At 39.9% G+C, this 19,911-nt stretch overlaps 1 protein-coding gene across 3 annotated transcripts in view; it reads left to right on the top strand.

The window, feature by feature from the left end:
• The window catches only part of GSPT1 (G1 to S phase transition 1), a 48,159-nt gene extending 28,997 nt beyond the window's left edge, over nt 1-19,162 (top strand). For all 3 annotated transcript variants that reach the window (XM_010370210.2, XM_030924696.1, XM_030924697.1), the window contains exons 8-15: nt 266-420; nt 589-729; nt 2,278-2,371; nt 3,967-4,047; nt 9,761-9,934; nt 11,485-11,574; nt 11,732-11,900; nt 14,401-19,162. In XM_010370210.2, the coding sequence (XP_010368512.1) occupies nt 266-420; nt 589-729; nt 2,278-2,371; nt 3,967-4,047; nt 9,761-9,934; nt 11,485-11,574; nt 11,732-11,900; nt 14,401-14,453 (957 nt within the window). In that variant the 3' untranslated portion in view covers nt 14,454-19,162. The remainder of the gene's footprint in view (nt 1-265; nt 421-588; nt 730-2,277; nt 2,372-3,966; nt 4,048-9,760; nt 9,935-11,484; nt 11,575-11,731; nt 11,901-14,400) is intronic.
• The last annotated feature ends 749 nt before the right edge of the window (nt 19,163-19,911 follow it).

The following is a 19,911-nucleotide window of genomic DNA, read 5'->3' as shown; positions in this document are numbered from 1 at the left end:
ACTTTTTTTTTTGTAGTTACAAGGTCTAGAAAGTAAATGTTGGAATTTTAAAATATGCAGGTATACTAGATTTTGGGAATGTGGGGGATTGGAAGCATTTAGACATTGTTTGATTTGTGACATTCAAAAGCAGGTACGTCATAACTCATTTGCTTCTATTTTCTTGCAAAAAAAACTTGTGATATAACTGAAAGGAAAGATGTTTTACTGCCATAAGGTTATGCCTGAAGGCGTAGGAGTAAACTGTTTCCTTTCTTGGAATTAGGTAATCTCAGCCAGGAAAGGAGAGTTTGAAACTGGATTTGAAAAAGGAGGACAGACAAGAGAACATGCAATGTTGGCAAAGACAGCAGGTGTAAAACACCTAATTGTGCTGATTAATAAGATGGATGATCCAACAGTAAATTGGAGCAATGAGAGGTGAGCGTAGATGTCTGGTATTTTATGTGAGTGGGACTAAGGATTTAGGTTTTGTTATTGTACGCCTTTTTCTCTAGGGCTTTTCTAAACCTTAATCTGTTTACTTAGGAAACTAGAGTTCTTGGTTTACATTATAATTGAGTTATTTTGGTTATATTATAATTGTAGATATGAAGAATGTAAAGAGAAACTAGTGCCATTTTTGAAAAAAGTTGGCTTCAATCCCAAAAAGGACATTCACTTTATGCCCTGCTCAGGACTTACTGGAGCAAATCTCAAAGAGCAGTCGGATTTCTGTCCTTGGTACATGTAAGTAACTGTTTTTTCCTTTTTTTAAAAAGGAAAAGGATGTTACTACTTAAATTACTTATAAAGACATACGCTGAGTAACATGTTAACATATGCTATTGAGCATACATCTTTATAAGTAGTTTAAGAAAATATTAACTGTAACCTTGGTTTTAAAAATACTTAGATCTTTGCCCATTTTTAAACTGGGTTGTCATTTTGTTGCTGAGTCCTAAGAGTTCTTTATAATACTGGCCACCAGTCCCTTATCAGCTGCAATCTGATTATAGCAAGTATTTTCTTTTTTTTTTTTTTTTTTTTTGAGATGGAGTCTCGCTCTGTCTCCCGGGCTGGAGTGCAGTGGCCGGATCTCAGCTCACTGCAAGCTCCGCCTCCCGGGTTCACGCCATTCTCCTGCCTCAGCCTCCCGAGTAGCTGGGACTATAGGCGCCCGCCACCTCGCCCGGCTAGTTTTTTGTATTTTTTTAGTAGAGACGGGGTTTCACCGTGTTAGCCAGGATGGTCTCGATCTCCTGACCTCGTGATCCGCCCGTCTCGGCCTCCCAAAGTGCTGGGATTACAGGCTTGAGCCACCGCGCCCGGCCTTATAGCAAGTATTTTCTCCCACTTTATGGGTTGCCTTTTTTCACTTCTCGATGGTGTCCTTTGAAGCACAAAAGGTTTTATTTTTGAAGTTTTTTACATTTAGGTGTGTATTTTATTTTGAGTTAACTTTTGTGTAAGATGTAAGGTCTATGTCTAGGTTCATTTTGTTTTTGTATATTAATTGTTTACACACAATTTGTTGAAAAGACTATTCTTTTTCCATTGAATTGAATTGGCTCCCTCATTGAAAATCAAATGACCATAAATATGAGTTTATTCTTGGACTCTGTGTTTCTGTTTTTTTTGTTGTTGTTGTTTGGTTTTTTTTTGAAATAGGCTTTCACTCTGTTGCCCAGGCTGGAGTGCAGTGGCATGATCTCAGCTCACTGCAACCTCTACCTCCCAGCCCAAGAGATCCTCCAACCTCAGCCTCCCAAGTTGTAGGGACTATAAGCGCATGCCACCGCACTTGGCTGATTTTTGTATTTTTAGTAGAGACGGGGAGTCACCATGTTGTCCAGGCTGGTCTCGGACTCCTGGGCTCAAGAGATGCACCTGCTTTTCAGCCTCCCAAAGTGCTGGGATTATAGGCATGAGCCACTGCGCCCAGCCAATACTGTATGTTTAAAGGGGAAATTATTTTATGGAATCTTGGTTTCATAGCTGGAAAAGTCGATAAAAATTAAGTAATATAGTCAATTTATTACATATAGGTTATTTGCTATAAAATATTTTTCTAAATTTTAATAAGTTTATGAGGAAGCCTTATACTGAGCAGTTTTATAATATTTTTAGTTTTCTGTGGAATAAATGAGATGAAATGGATAATAAATTGGTTGAATGGGAAAAATACAGAGTAGAATGAAAATACTGTTATAACCTGTTTAAAGTTATAGTCATGTAACTTAACATTTTGATATTTATGTTGACTTTCTTTAATGGATATTGTTGTTATGTTCTCAGTGGATTACCGTTTATTCCATATCTGGATAATTTGCCAAACTTCAATAGATCAGTTGATGGACCAATCAGGCTGCCAATTGTGGATAAGTACAAGGTACCCAAAATGTTAAAGAAATTGGGTTTCATGGGAGGTGAAATCATTGTTGTGCATTTTGTTTCTAATTATGAAAACTTTTTTTCTTTCTTTTTTTTTTCTTTTTGAGACAGAGTCTCTGCATCCGGCTAATTGTTTTTTGTATGTTTAGTAGAGATGGGGTTTCACAATGTTGGCCACGCTGGTCTTGAACTCCTAAGCTCAGATGATCTGCCCGCCTTGGCCTCCCAAAGTGCTGGGATTACAGGCATGAGCCACCATGCCTGGTCCAGAAACTTTATTAACAACATAACATTGATGTCTTTTTCTTACTGGCTTTATATTAGTGGTATAGACAGACCATAATTTATTCAACAAGTTTAGTTTATTTTAGCTGTTTCCAGATGAGCCAGGGATCATATCTCAGTGATAAACTCATACATGTAACTGCTGGGCCCAAAGGATTTTCTCATTAAAGTTGATGCATATTGATAAATAGCATCGCAAAAATACTGTGCTAACTTCTGTTACCGCTGGCAGCATGAGTATTCGTTTTACCACAGCCTCACCAGCACTGGATGTTCATCTTTAAAAAGTACACTTCCTTGTTTTTAACTGGATTTCCAACTTGAATTTTTTTTTAAGTTTTGCGGTATCAATATATGTAATGTTTTCCCCTCCTCAAATACATCATTCTTTAATTAGTTCCATTCTAAATTTCTTTAACAAATACTGTTTTTTCCAATTTTTTATATGAGGAAACAGGCCTAGAGATCAGGAGAACCTGAATTGGTACAATCAGTTCAGATCTTCCAACATGAATTTCTCTGTTGTTTTCTGCACCTTTTTTTCTTTTTTCTTTTTTTAGATGGGGTCTCGCTCTTTCGCCAGGCTGGTATGCAGTGGCACGATCTCAGCTCACTGCAACCTCTGCCTCCTGGGTTCAAGCGATTCTCATGCCTCAGCCTTCCGAGTAGCTGGGATTACAGGCATGCACCATCACACCCAGCTAATTTTTGTATTTTTAGTAGAGATGGGGTTTCACCGTGTTAGCCAGGATGGGCTCGATTTTCTGACCTTGTGAGCCACCGAGCCCAGCCTGTTTTTTGAGACAGAGTCTTGCTCTGTCTCAAGCTGGAATCAAGTGGTTCAGTCTTGGCTCATGGCAACCTCTGCCTCCCAAGTTCAAGCGATTCTTCTGCTTCAGCCTCCTGAGTAGCTGGGATTACAGGCATTCCACCATGCCTGGCTAATTTTTGTATTTTTAGTAGAGATGGGGTTTTGCCATATTGGCCAGGCTGGTCTCGAACTCCTGACCTCAGGTGGTCCACCCCTCTCTGCCTCCCAAAGTGTTGGGATTATAGGCATGAGCCACCATACCCAGCCTGCAGCATATTTTCTTTTTAAATCATAGGCATACTGCATTATTAATATGATCATACAAATGCTTATGACAGATTATTATAGAGTATTTGTTACTGAGTTTAAGATAAGCCTTCTACTTAAGCAAATGATTTTCCTTTATGAATAAGCAGTGTAGAATTTCACTTTGGGCTATTGAGCTGTTCCACAGCACCAGTAAGTCTGAAACTGGATTTTATTTTACATTTCATCAGGATATGGGCACTGTGGTCCTGGGAAAGCTGGAATCAGGATCTATTTGTAAAGGCCAGCAGCTTGTGATGATGCCAAACAAGGTAAGAATCGGTTATGCTGTTTCCCATCTATTTATTGATTTTTTTTTTTAAAGAGATAGGGTCTTATCCTGTCACTGAGGCAGTAGTGCAGTGGCGCAGTCATAGCTTATTGCAGCCTCAAACTTTCAAGTAATCCTGTCACCTGAGCCTCCCAAGTAGCTGGGACTATAGGCATGTGCCACTCTGCCTGGCTAATTTTTTTTTTTTTTTAAATAAAAGTTGAGATGAGGTCTCACTGTGTTGACCAGACTAGTCTCTAACTCCTGGCCTCAAACAGTCCTCCCATCTTGGCCTCCCAAAGTGCTAGGATTACAGGCGTGAGCCGCCACACCTGGCCTCCTTTGTGTTATTTTTGACTGCTCAATTGATGGTGTTTGCAGATAACCTGAAGCAGGGCTTCTCTAACAGCTCCAAAGATGTTGCTTATGCTGGGCCACACACTTGCGTCATCAGTACCTTCAGATGGGGATTTGCTAGATTTCAGTGAGGATTTATTTACCATGCTAACTCCAGGCAGAGTAAATGAGAAAAATAACCCATTATCAAATGTAATATTTAGACATAACTGGCACCTTACAAATTGTATTATCTCGCTTTTTGATGCCTTGTGCATTGGAGATTAGAATACATAGTTTCTTCTAAAATGTTTCTATTTTAAAGCCTGCTTTTTCCTATTATCTTTGCAACTTGAAGGCTAACATCTGAATGAAAATAATTCTCAGGTTGAGTTCTTAGTTAGTTGTTGTTGTTGTTTTGAGACGGAGTCTAGCCCTGTCGCCCAGGCTGGAGTGCAGTGGTGCATTCTCTACTTACTGCAACCTCCGCCTCCTGGGTAGCTGGGATTATAGGTATGCATCACCATATCCAGCTAACTTTTGTAGTTTTAATAGAGACAGGGTTTCACCATGTTGGCCAGGCTGGTCTCGAACTCCTAACCTTGTGATTTGCCCGCCTGGGCCTCCCAAAGTGCTGGGATTACAGGCATGAGCCACCACACCCAGCCCTTACTCAGTTTTGTCTGTAGAGTTGTCACAAAAATTATGGAGATGAGCCAGGCATGGTGGCTAACACCTAGCACTTTGGGAGTTTGAGGTGGACAGATAGCTTGAGCCCAGGAATTGGAGACCACACTGGGCAACGTAGGGAAACTCTGTCTCTATGAAAAATAAAATTAGCCACTTGTGGTGATACATGCCTGTGGTCCCAGCTATTTGGGAGGTTGAGGCAGGAGGATTGCTTGAGCCCAGGAAGTCAAGGCTGCTATGATTTATGATGTCTGATCATACCACTGCACTCCAGGCTGGTCAACAGAGCAAGACCTTTTCTCAAAAAAAAAAAAAAAAGCTATGGAGGTGTAAGGCAGCTTGGTGGTTGCAAGGGGCTGAAGGAGGGAAAGTAGGGAGTGACTGCTTAATGGGTATAGGATTTCCTTTTTGGGACAATGAAGTTTTAGAAGTAGTGGTATTGATTGTACAACATGGTAAATACACTAGATGGCACTGAATTGCAAACTAAATGGTTTAAAAGTTAAATGTTATTATTTATATTTTACCAGAATAGAAAAAAGTATGATTCTCTAAACATAAGTGAAGTTAGTACCCAGACATATTTGCAAGTGAGGGGCCTTAGTAGCTAGTATAGAGAAAGTGGCTGTTCTCTGTGGAAGCCGTCACTTGATACTAATCACTAGGCAGGTATAGAATGTCCTAGAGTTGAGCAAGTCTCAAAAACTCACTTCAGCCGGGCGCAGTGGCTCACGCCTATAATCCCAGCACTTTGGGAGGCCGAGGAGGGCGGATCACGAGGTCAGGAGATCAAGACCACCCTGGCTAACACGGTGAAACCCCGTCTCTACTAAAAATACAAAAAAATTAGCCAGGCATGGTGGTGCGTGCCTGTAGTCCCAGCTACTCGGAGGCTGAGGCAGGAAAATGGCATGAACCCAGGAGGCAGAGCTTGCAGTGAGCCGAGATGGTGCCACTGCACTCCAGCCTGGGCGACAAAGCGAGACTGCGTCTCAAAAAAAAAAAAAAAAAACTCACTTCAGTTTAGTCCTCCTGAATCTCAGTGGAACAGAGCTAGAATAGTTTAAAAGACATAGAGGCGGCCGGCACAGTGGGCCACGCTTGTAATCCCAGCACTTTGGGAGGCTGAGGTGGGTGGATCATGAGGTCAGGAGTTCGAGACCAGCTTGGCCAACATAGTGAAACCCCGTCTCTACTAAAAATACAAAAAATTAGCCAAGTGTGTCAGCGGGTGCCTGTAATCCTAGCTACCCAGGAGGCTGAGACAGGAGAATTGCTTGAACCTGGGAGGTGGAGGTTACAGTGAGCCAAGATCACACCACTGCACACCAGCACAGGCAACAGTGCGAGACTCTGTCTCAAATATAAAAAAGTGGCAAGACTTTTACAATAAAAAATTCATGGGGTTGGCAACCTATGGAATGAGAGAAAACATTTGCCAATCATATATCTAAATATGGGGTTAATATCTAGAATATATGAAGAACTCCTACAAGTCAACAAAAAACTAAACAACCCAATTCAAAAATGGGCAAAGGACTGCAATAGACATTTTTCCAAAGAAGATGTACAAACAGCCAAAACATACATGAAAAGATGCTTAGCACCACTAACCATTAGGGAAATAGAAATGTCCATGTCCACAGGGCTGGACATGGTGGCTTACGCCTATCATCCCTGCACTTTGGGAGAAGCTGAGGCAGGAGGATCACTTGAGTTTTGAGACCAGGCCAGGTCTCTCACTATGTATAAGATCCCATCTCAGTTAAAAACTTTTTTTGGAAAACAAAGTAACATGTGTTGGCAAGGATGTGGAGAATTTGGAACCCTTGTGCACTGTTGGTAATGTAAAATTGTGCCAAGTGCTGTGAAAAAATAATAGCAGTTCCTCAAAAAATTAAACAGATTTCCCACATAATGCAGCAATACCATTTCTGAGTATATACTCAAAAGAGTTGAAAGCAGAGTCTCAGATATCGGTATAAACATGTTCATAGATGCATTATTCACATTAGCCAGAAGGTGGAAGCAGCCCTGGTGTCCATAAAGGATGAATGGATAAAGCAAGCTTGTTACATGTATGTAATAGAATATTGTACAGCCTTCAAAAGGAAGTTCTGACATAGGCCACAACATGAATGAACCTTGAGGACATTATGCTATGTGAAATAAACCAGTCACAAAAAGACAAATACCGTATGATTCTACTTAAATGAGGTACCTCGAATAGTCACATTTGTCAACTGAAAGTAGGATGGTGGTTGCCAGGGTTTGGGGGAATGGGGAGTTTCAGTTTTGCAAGATAACAAGATTTTAGAGTTCTGAATATTAGTTCTACAATATTTTAATGTATTTAATACTATTGAAATGTACACCTAAAATGGTTATGATGGTAAATTTTGTTACATATATTTTACCACAGTAATTAATGGGTTAAATTAAAAATTGGTTTTTTACTTTAATATTTTATGAAACTGTTCTGAGATACAGATAGTGTTTTTTTGTTTGTTTGTTTGTTTTGAGACGGAGTCTCACTCTGTATCCCAGGCTGGAGTGTAGTGGCGCGGTCTCGGCTCACTGCAACCTCCACCTCCCAGGTCCCAGTTCAAGCAATGCTCCTGCCTCAGCCTCCCGAGTAGCTGGGATTACAGGAACGTGCCACCATGCCTAGCTCATTTTTGTATTTTTAGTAGAGATGGGGTTTCACCATGTTGGCCAGGCTGGTCTTGTACTTATGACCTCATGATCCACCTGCCCCGGCCTCCCAAAGTGCTGGGATTACAGGCGTGAGCCACTGCGCCCGGCCAATACAGATTGTTTTTTAGGTGAGTGACTCCTAAACTCTTGTTTCTTTCTTTCCTTTTTTTTTTTTTTTTTTTTTTTTTTTTTTGAGACGGAGTCTCCTACTGTGGCCCAGGCTGGAGTACACTGGCGCCATCACAGCTCACTGCAACCTCCACCTCCAGGGTTCAAGCAGTTCTCTGCCTCGGCCTCCCAAGTAGCTGGGATTACAGGTGCCTGCCACCGCGCCTAGCTAATTGTTGTATTTTTAGTAGAGACAGGATTTCACCATCTTGGCAAGGCTGGCCTTGAACTCTTGACATCATGGTCCACCTGCCTCAGCCCCCAAAGGGCTGGGATTACAGGTGTGAGCCACCACGCCTGGCACCCTCTCCCCCCCTTTTTTTTCCCCTGGAGATGGAGTTTCGCTCTTGTTGCCCAGGCTGGAGTACAGTGACACGATCTCAGCTCACTGCATCCTCTGCGTCCTGGGTTCAAGTGATTCTCCTGCCCAGTCCTCCCGAGTAGCTGGGATTACAGGCATCTGCCACCATGCCCGGCTAATTGCTTTTTTTCTTTTGTATTTTTAGTAGAGACAGGGTTTCACCATGTTGGCCAGGCTGGTCTCAAACTCCTGACTTCAGGTGATCCACCTGCCTCAGCCTCCCAAAGTGCTGAGGCGTGAGCCACTGCACCCGGCCTGCATAGCATTGTTAATGTAGTAAATGTCACTGATGGTAAATTTCATGTGTATCTCCTCTCACATCACTTGTTCTTTTGCTTCACCTTACTGCCACAGCCAGCATTGGAAGTACTGAGGAGCAATACTGGCATCAGAACTGGAGGCTTCCATAACTATTTTATTTTTACATTAAAAACTTTTTTTTTTTTTTTTAAGACAGGGTTTCACTGTGTCACTCAGGCTACAGTGCAGTGGTGTGATCGTAGCTCACTGCAGCCTTAAACTCCTGGGCTCAGGGAATCCTCATGCCTCAACCTTCCAAGTAGCTGGGCTAAGGGCATGTGGACTACCCAGCTCTATGGACTGTTTTGTTAGAAACAGAGTTTAGGCTGGGCACAGTTGCTCACGCCTGTAATCTGAGCACTTGGGGAGGCAAAGGTAGGTGGATCACCTGAGGTCAGGAGTTTGAGACCTGCCTGGCCAACATGGTGAAACCTCGTCACTACTAAAAATACAAAAAATTAGCCAGGCGTGGTGGCAGGTGCTTGTAATCCCACCTACTTGGGAGGCTGAGGCAGGAGAATGGCTTGAACCCAGGAGGCAGAAGTTGCAGTGAGTCAAGATCACACCACTGCACTCCAGCCTGGGCAACAAGAGCAAAAGTCCATCTCAAAACAAAAACAAAAACAACAACAACAAACAACCAATGCTATCATCACTATCTAATTCCAGAGCATTTGATCACACTAAAAGGAAATTATGTATTCATTAAATAGGTGATAGACTTTTAAAGCTTAGTTCAATAACTTTTAAGTAGTGCACAATTCCGATATTTGGAGATTGATAGGTAATGGAAGACAGGTTTATTAAATCCTTCATAGAATTCCATAATAATAAAAATTATATCCATGAAACTGAAATCCAAATATTGTTTTTGATTTTGAAAAAGTAAAAAAGGCAAATGCTAGTGTATACCGTGTTCTATTTGGAAATGATTAGAATGTGATATTTAAAAGGTGACAAGCTAATACTTTAATTGGTAGTTATACTTCTAGGATATGATTTTCACCGATCATATCTAGGCTTAAGATTTTATGTCATACAGATATAATAAGTGTTTACAGTCAAATCTTGCAACTCTTTATTGAGCAGACATTCAGATCATTTTATGTTCCATAATGCAGTGAATATGTCAGAAAACCTCCAATCTTGTTTTATTTTAAAGCACAACGTGGAAGTTCTTGGAATACTTTCCGATGATGTAGAAACGGATACTGTAGCCCCAGGTGAAAACCTCAAAATCAGACTGAAAGGAATTGAAGAAGAGGAGATTCTTCCAGGATTTATACTTTGTGATCCTAATAATCTTTGTCATTCTGGACGCACATTTGATGCCCAGGTAAACAAATTATTGTCGTTGTAATAGTGGGTTTTAATGTCTAAATGAAATTGGAATGTCAGTGCCTTTTGTCCTAATTATTGGTGACATACAAGTTAACCCATCTTAGTGTACAGAAGGGGAATGGAAATATTATAAGCCACTTATATATCATAACCACAATAGGCACCTCATACAAGGTCTTCAAGCTGGTACAAGTGCTTACTGGATAAGGAGTATTTGTAAGTTCCTTTTTATGTTTGGTCTCCTGATGATACATTTTAGTGTATCTAATATTTACTTTGAGCGGAGCACAGTTACTGTGGAAGTCATGATTTATGTGCTCATTCACAGCACATAGCCTTCCAGACAAGAAATCACACAGCTTTCCCTGTTATTAACAATCTAACCTCCCTGGGAGAATGACAGAGTAAGTGACTGGTGTGGTTAACAGAATTTTTTAAAGTTCTGTTCTAAGGTATGACAACTAATCAAGTTAGATTTTGATGCCAGATGTAAAGTTGTTTACTGGACCTTGGATATTGAGAAATGGATAAAGCTGGATAAGTTTACATCTGGGTAGCTTCTGAGCGGTAAAGATAAGCTTAATTCTTTGGGGAATATGAGGAAAGGCTTCCCAGAGAAGCAAGTTGGCCTGCTATCTTTTGTTTGGAGATAGAGTTTTGCTCTGTCACCCAAGCTGGAGTGCAGTGGCACGATCTCGGCTCACTGCAACTTACACCTCTGGGATTCAAGTGATTGTCCTGCCTCAGCCTCCTGAGTAGCTGGAATTATAGGCGCCCACCACCAGGCCTAGCTGATTGTTTTGTATTTTTAGTAGAGACGGGGTTTCACCATGTTGTCCAGGCTGGTCTCGAACTCCTGGCCTCAAGTGTTCCCCCTGCCCACCACGCCTCGGCCTCCCAAAGTGCTGAGATTACAGGCGTGAGCCACTGCGCCCAGCCAGCCTGCTGTGTTTTGAAAGTTGACCAGGGACTCACCAAGAAGATTAATAGAGGATAGGATATTGGAATTCATGCTTTGAGGTCAAGCAGCTTGACCCCATCCTGTGAACAAAATTAGTAAGACAAACCTATCACCTCTAAGACAAAAATCACTTTTTTTTTTTTTTTTTTTTTTTTTTTTTTTTTGAGATGGAGTCTCGCTCTGTCACCCAGGCTGGACTGCAGTGGCCGGCTGTCAGCTCACTGCAAGCTCCGCCTCCCGGGTTCACGCCATTCTCCTGCCTCAGCCTCCCGAGTAGCTGGGACTACAGGCGCCCGCCACCTCGCCCGGCTAGCTTTTTGTATTTTTTAGTAGAGACGGGGTTTCACCGTGTTAGCCAGGATGGTCTCGAACTCCTGACCTCGTGATCCGCCCGTCTCGGCCTCCCAAAGTGCTGGGATTACAGGCTTGAGCCACCGCGCCCGGCAAAAATCACTTTTAAGTTGGTGTCCTACTGAGATGGTAACACTAATTCTTGGGATTTATATGGCACTTGAGAACACTGAATTCTTTTTTACCCTAACGATAAAGATAAGAATGTGTATGTTTGTTTGTTTGTTTGACAGATAGTGATTATAGAGCACAAATCCATCATCTGCCCAGGCTATAATGCGGTGCTGCATATTCATACCTGTATTGAGGAAGTCGAAATAACAGTGAGTTTAAGATAATTGGTTTATTTCGGTTTTAATACCGTTTTATCTTCATAATTTCTAATCAGCAACAGTGATGCACTTTTATTTCTATACCTGTTCTTAAAGACTATTTCATTTGGCATTATTCTGATTTTCTCATACTCTTTTTCTTGGTTAGGCCTTAATCTGCTTGGTAGACAAAAAATCAGGAGAAAAAAGTAAGACCCGACCCCGTTTTGTGAAACAAGATCAAGTATGCATTGCTCGCTTAAGGACAGCAGGAACCATCTGCCTGGAGACCTTTAAAGACTTCCCTCAGATGGGTCGTTTTACCTTAAGAGATGAGGGTAAGAGTTTTTAAACTGATGTCTAGTAGTATATCCAGGATACCTAGCTTTGGTCATCTTCATCATCTCAGTACAGTACATATTGCAGCAGGTTCACAGAAAACTTCGATTCACATTCTGTATTCATATGAATGTTTTATGAGTTGAATGTATTGAACAGAATTGACCACGTGTTTTAGCAGTAATGCCAAATCTAGTAATGCTCTACATAAAGAATCTTAATGTTGATGTTTTGTGAGCAGTGGATTTGGAGAGCTATTTTGTTTACTAAGACATTTCTATGATGTAATCCTTTGTAATATGTCTAGAGATTAAAAGGGATATAGAGAATGATTTTTTTTACACCTAATTTTTCAGAGGTCTAATGTTTGTGACCTTTTGTGTGCATCCATTTCTGCCTACCTCTCGGTGACGCAGAACAACTAATATCCCCATCTTGGGGTCATGAACTTCTTTGGCATAAAAACAAAATGACTGTTATGAAACGTTTCCTTATGGTCTGTTAATACTCTTTTTCCTTTCCTTTTTTTGAGATGGAGTCTCGCTCTGTCACCCAGGCTGGAGTACAGTGGCACAATCTTGGCTCACTGCAAGCTCCACCTCCCAGGTTCACGCCATTCTCCTGCCTCGCCTCCCGAGTAGCTGTGGCTGCAGGCGCCGCTACCACGCCCAGCTACTTTTTTGTATTTTAAGTAGAGACAGGGTTTCACCGTGTTAGCCAGGATGGTCTCGATCTCCTGACCTCGTGATCCGCCCACCTTGGCCTCCCAAAGTGCTGGGATTATAGATGTGAGCCACTGAGCCCGTCCCGGCTGTTAATATTCCTAACTTAGATAACCATTTTAAGACTATAGAAGACTTTACATAAAACTTTATAGTTCCATTCAAATACAGAATAGTCATTTCACATGTTCATTCCAATTCCATTTAGCAAAAACTACTTTGTATCTACAAAGTGTCAAGAACTGTGCTAAGCCCTGGTGATGAATACAGTTCCTGAACCTTACATTGGACAAAATTGTATAAAGACAATGTTTATTTTACTTTAAAGGCCCAGAACTCTTCGGGTTGATAGTAAAACTGGTTATTGTGTTTATCTTATTACTATAACAAAATGATAGTTTTAGTTTACCACTCAGAACCTGATAAAATCAGGAAGACAGAAGAAAAGCAATTAATGTAGCAGGAATTCTTAACCCTAGAATTATTTTTCCCTAAAAGATAACTTGGCTTTTCGGTTTTCCACAAGACCCAATGGGTTTTGTATCCCTTTCAGTCCACAGGAGTACCACCAGAAGGATGTGCTCACTGCATTGTAGTCAGTGGTGATCGCTGTGTCTTTTCAGTTACTTGAGGATAGGTTTTGGGATTTTTTTAGCAGCTTTATTGAGATACAATTTTCATAATATGAAATTGACCTGTTTTAAATATATAATTCAATGAATTTTAGTACGTTTACAGAATTGTACAACTATCACCATATGCTAATGTTAGAACATTGAGAACACCTAAAAAGAAATCTCATACTTGTTCATAATCACCCCTTATTCCCACCTCCACCCCTAGGCAACTACTTTTCAATTTGTCTTTTATAGACACTCCATAAATAGAATTATAAAGTATGTGGTCCTTTGTCTAGTTTATTTTACTTAGTATGATTTTGAGGTTCAACCATGTAACATGTTATTTATTCCTTTTTATCGCTGAATAGTATTCAATTGTGTCGATATTCCACAAATACAGATATTCCCCCCCACCCCCGCTTTTTTTTAATCCGGAGGTTTTTGGCCCGGTGTGGTGCCTCATGCCTGTAATCCCAGCACTTTGGGAGGCCAAGGCAGGCAGATCACCTGAGGCCAAGAGTTCAAGACCAGCCTGGCCAACATAGTGAAACCCTTCCTCTACTAAAAATACAAAAATCAGCTGGGCATGGTGGCAGGCACCTATAATCAGCTACTCGGGAGGCTGAGGCAGGAGAATCGCTTGAACCTAGAAGGAGGAGGTTGCAGTCAGCCGAAGTCGCGCCACTGCACTCCAGCCTGGGTGGACAGAGTAACACTCTGTCTTTACTCAGTGGCTCATGCCTGTAATCTCAGCACTTTGGGAGGCTGAGGCGGTGGATCACCTGAGGTCAGGAGTTGAAGACCAGCCAGGCCAACGTGGTGAAACCCCGTCTGTACTAAAAATATAAAAATTAGCTGGGTGTAGTAGCAGGCACCTGTAATCCCAGCTACTTGGGAGGATGAAGCAGGAGAATTGCTTGGTGGGGGGCCAGGGGAGATAGGTTTTTGATACAGGGAACCATCTCTTTACCAGCTCCCCCAAATAAGACCCACTTATTAAGACTACCTAAATAGAAGTATCATGGGTTTGGCAGTAAAGCTAGTTAATTAGTAACTTACATTGTAAAAAATATTTTTGTGATTTAAAATAATGTTTTAATATCTTATATAGACTTGCTGTTAACTACTGAAAGATTTTTTTAAATTTTCATTTCTAGGAAAGACCATTGCAATTGGAAAAGTTCTGAAACTGGTTCCAGAGAAAGACTAAGCATATTCTTGATGACCCTGCACAATACTGTGAGGAAAATTGACTGCAAAAGCCTACTTCACACCGCCTTCTCTTATTTTCTGCCCATAAACCTCTCCCCGTATTTTGCAAAGAGGAAATTCACAGCAAAAGTCCACATTATGTCAGCTTTCTCATATTGAGAGCTCTGCTATGCCACTGTTGAATTTTTCCCAAGATTCCCGTCCCTAACCCCCTCTTCAAACTCTGCTTCCTTGGATAGATTTGGCAATAGCTTTGTAAGTGATGTGGACATAATTGCCTACAATAATGAAAACCTACAGGAATTTTTTTATTTTTCATTTTCCCCTTAGGCATCTTTAGTATTTTTTCCCCAGGCAGATCATTCTGAGTGTGCGAGTGTGTGTGCACATGTTACAAAGGCAACTACCATGTTAATAAAATATTCAATTTGAAATCCTTTTCGGTATTTGAATTGCTTTTGAATAATGTTTTTTATCTGGATGTAACATTGTTGCATTAGCTTTTTAACTTTCCCAAGTAATTGAATACATTTTATTACTTGGACTTTTATAAACTCTTTCCCAACCCACTATAAATGAGGCATTCACAGTGTTCAAGTTTGTATTAAAGGAAAGGATTAGTTTGACCCCTTCTTTTGATTGTTAATGCATACATGCAGTTAAATCCCTTTATCCAAATGTGACACTGCTTTACTAGGTCTTTTAGTTATTTATTTATTTTTTTTTCCAATTATATTGTAACATGATTTCTTAAACACAGTAAGTTGTTTTAAAATGAACAGCATACTGTAGTTCTTGTAAGTAAAGCATAATGAAATTGTACCCCGAGAGAAAATTCCATTAACTCGTTAAATTAGTGGAATTTACAACAAATAAAGCATGTTTGAGACCTGGCAAAAATTCCTCTTTTAGTATTGATAAGAGCTGCATGCTTCTAGTATGAAAACCGTATCAGTTGCAAGTGCCACTTCTACAAGTTACCAAGTTTACTCTGTACCAGTAACTTTGAAGGCTGGATGATCCTAGCTGGTTAAAGCTAAATCTCAACCCAGCAACTAAATAAACATATTTTGAATCATCAGAATCTGCACAGACTAAAATTATCATCAATAAGTAGAATCAAGCACAGTGTAAGTTTTATCTCAATTATTTGAAATGCACTGAGTTTTCTTAAGTGTAAAGCTGAAATTTGCTCACCATGTTTTTGATGAAAAAACTGTGGTGGTTTTAGATTGAATGACTTTCTGCTATAATTATCATGACTTTGAAATTTTTCATGAGAATAAATGAGGAATGGAGGCAATTTGTAGGTTTATCCGAAGCCCCCTTGATGTTGAGTGTTGCCATTTATCAAAGAGAGCCTCTTTTAGATTGTGATTTCTGTCTAAATAAGGTACTTTGTAATTGTGTATTTAATGACAAGTCCCTTCCCTGTAATTTTGCTCCTCAGAAAAGAAAAGCCTGGACAGACTGTATTTCCAGTCATAGAACATAAAACTTAATCTATTGGGTGTTTTGTTCTGTTTTGAGACAGAGGCTTACTTTGTCACCTAGGCTGGAGTGCAGTGGCTCGATCTCGGCTCACTGCAGCCTCCACCTCCCGGATTCAGTTTCCTGCCTCAGCCTCTTGAGTAGCTGGGATTACAGGAGCCCACCACCAGGCCCAGTTAATTTTGGTAGTTTTAGTAGAGACGAGGTTTCACCATATTGGCCAGGCTGCTCTCAAACTCCTGACCTCAAGTGATCCGCCCGCTTCAGCCTCTCAAAAGTGCTAGGATTACAGGCGTGAGGTGCCGCGCTTGGCCTAGTGTTTTCTTAACTGTGAAATTCCCATTCATTTCATGAATGAGGCTACATCTTATGGACAGAGCAAAGTTATTGTTCTACAGATTCTTAAAACTATAATTATGGCTATTAAATTGCATGAAATTTAAATAAATTTTATTATGTCTGCAAATATCTGGGCTTTTATTTTTCTGGAAAATATAGGAGCTTTAATCAAAACATAATAGTTTTTGTAATTCCATGTTAATAAAAACAAATACTAGCAATTGCTTGAATTTTAATGAATATTTAAAAGTTCAAGAGCCACTGAAATCATTTCCAGAGACAAGAGTTCCCTTTCTAAATTGAACACATTTTTAAAAAATAAGTTAGGTTTGCTACTAAAACATTTGCACTGTTAGAATATTATGTGCATGTTGCCAAGACTCTTAAGTAACTTGGATATCAACTGTGAAAGGCCTACCTCTAAAACGTAACAGGTCATACAAATACAAATGTAACTGTAAAAATTCCACTGGATTCTTGCATATTTGCAAGATTAGATTATTCAAAAGAAATTTCAATGCTAAAATTAACCAGCAACATAACTTCTATGGGCTTTGAAAATTGTTCTCATCTTTTTAAAGTTGTTGCATTTTCAAATCCTGCTTACATGGGCTATTCATTTGGATAAGGAAGTAAAATGTCTCAGGTGAACTTGGCATTATGTGGAGATGTTGGACCTTTATAGAGCAATACAAATTCCTGTGCTGTCATTCTGTCTTCTGCAAATGCAAACGTGTTTATATGGTTGACAGTGCAAAAATAGGGTAGTTGGCTGCATATTTAGGGTATTACCTAAGCATTTGTTCTCTATCTTTAACGTTGCTCTACTAGAATTTTTTTCTTGCATCTTTTCACATTAATGATGTTCTTTATATAACTTTCATGCTAGATTATTTAATTAGTTTTTTAAATTAATAAAGTGAATTTAAGAAATGTTGAAATAAACATCTAAGTAATTGCCATTTTAAACCCTTGTTTCTTACTGTGGGAGAGGGGGAAATACAGCACTCATTTCTTGTTTTTAATTTGCAAAAGTAAGTGAAAATCTATGTAAAATCAAATCAAAAGAGTTGGACTGTGTATTATCTTGAGATTAAGTGACAAATAGTAAAGTGTTACTGAATAATTAAGCCCATGTATTTTTTTTGTTTTGTTTTGAGTTGAAAATCTTTGAAGTATGTGATAACTGAATGTCAAAAGTTCCTAAACTCTAACAGTGCAGGTTGTTCACTGTAACAAGAGATAACTCACATTTGCTGGTTACATAAACTACAAGTACTGCTCTCACAATATGGGACTTTGAACTGTGATGTAGTTCAGCAGTTGCCGGCATCCTCTCAGCTGATGTGCTGCGAATATTTTGGGTCAGACTTGCAGCCAGATGCAGTTTTGCAACCCAAGAAAAAAGTTGAACCTATGGTCAAAAACTTTTCCCAAGATGAACTCTGGAAAAAAATCAGCTAAACTCCCTTGGCGATCTTCAGGAACACTAGTAATGACTGTAATTACTCCGTGATCTTTGATGACTATTATACATAACAGCACTCTAGCACCTTTCCTTACTGGCATGGACTTCCTCATGGACCGCTACTTCATGGATGATAGCTTAATTGCTTTGGATAGGGATTTAAGGTAGCCAAGGGGAAAATATGCAGTTTTATTACAGCTCTTAACATCAGACAACTTTCAACTTTAAAACCCTTTGTGAAAAATCTGGTTATAGCACTATAGCTCTGATTTTAGGATGGTTTAAATGTTATATTCATTGTTGGCCTACCTTATCAGAACAAACTGTGCCATTAATCCTCTCACAGACATACGTAAGGTAGAGAGAGCAACCAGTGGTTTTAGGGGACAATTACCTGTCTCCAAATAATAGGCTTTTATTTCTTCCAGCTAACTTTTTCAGTGATTCTAGCAGATGCCATCTATACATTCTTGATCTTGTTTCTTTAGCGATCTCGCCATGGCAGCAACTTGTTAAGTGTAATCACATAGCACAAAAGACTTAACTAGGTTTACATTTATAGCAGTCAGTTGTGGTTAGATTAGATTTCATAGTAAATGGAATAGGAAGTGTTTTTATTTTCTAGCAGTAATAATGTGGATTCCATTTGACCCAGTTTACTGTCAGAATTCAGTTCAGGTAGATTTGGTTCAACTTTTGGTGGTTTTTGGCTCTAGGATATTCTTGACTTTAATATCCTAGAACTTACTGAGTCTTCCCTTCAATAAATACACTTCTCACATACCTCTGATCCTATGCTTCCTTGAAACAATAATGCTAGCTGAGTTGTTTACTAAGGATTATTACAAGGGCCTGAAGGTGTGGGAGTGGAGATTAAAACCTTTATGTTCTCCAATATAAGGGAAAAGTAGATTGGCACTACGTCTGATAAGGCAGAAAACACCAGGATTCCTTAAGTGATCCTTGAAATGGTTATTGTTTTCTGCCTTGTCACATTTGCCACTGTGCCCTTTAAAACGATGTGGAAACCTCAGGTTTGTGGACAGCACAGGTGGAGCGACATTTTGTGCTTCCTGAGACTCCCCTCTACCAGGCACATTAGCTTAGTGCTTCAGATGTCAGCCCAAGTCCTTGCTACCTCCTTTTCCTGCTGCCTGGGGAAGAGTGTGCTGGAGCTGGAGCGCTTGCACTCTTCAGGTGACTATTCTCACCTCCATTTCCTCCACATGCGTTAGGTGAAACTGAGGTCTGAGCCTCCTGCAAGGTCTCCATTTTAAGGACTCACACATCGGGCTCTCAGAAATGCACACCTGTTAGTTCTGTTTGTTCTAAAGGAAATGTGGGTATCTCAGGCCAGGACTTAGTGACTAGTTTTCGCTAGACAGCAGGTTAATACCTAGATCTCTTTTTTAAAAAAAAAAAAAAAAACAGGATTAAAGGGAGCTGATCAGGTTTGCGAGTTTTTTTTTTAGCCTAATTCCAAAGCATGGAAGAGTACTCTAGGTAGGAAAGAAATTTTTTTCTTACAATTTGTAGCTACCTACTGTGCCTGACTTGGTGCCTGTGTGAGGATTAAGCCCTTAGTCTGCTCTTGGAATTACTCAAATGACAAGTTAAATTTGCTTTTGTAATAACAATAAAAGTTGTCATCTTCCCTTTTGAAGGATTTGTCGTTTGTAATTACCTGTGTTGTAACACGCAAAAGCCATCCATGCCCTTTTCTGTACAATCCTTTTATTTTTGTATCAGCTATTGGAACCATCTACCAACAAGTTTGTTGGATGGATCTAACAAGCTCTGTCACATAAGAGATTCACAAACGTCATCTGCTTGCATATGGTGTGCAAGTCTTTTGTATAATGTATACAACCACCTTAGGAAACAAAAATAATAACCCTATAGGAAGTTAGAGATGCTGAATAATAAGTAACTAGATCACAGTATGTGGTTTTATGTGAATAGCAGAGTTGGGGGGAAACATCAATTATTGTCAGAACTATCAACCTCTACAATGAGGATTTTTAATAAAGATCAAGAGACCAAATAGTGCTTGCCCGTTTTATTCAATGTGCAAGGGCAAGAAGAAATTAATGATAAAGGTAATATATACAGTGGCTACTTGAATGACAGCAGTTCATTCCTGTGTACTCACTAAGTT

Source organism: Rhinopithecus roxellana, chromosome 20, assembly GCF_007565055.1.
Source record: "Rhinopithecus roxellana isolate Shanxi Qingling chromosome 20, ASM756505v1, whole genome shotgun sequence".
Lineage (NCBI taxonomy): Eukaryota > Metazoa > Chordata > Mammalia > Primates > Cercopithecidae > Rhinopithecus > Rhinopithecus roxellana.
This window is presented reverse-complemented; position numbering and strand designations above follow the sequence as displayed.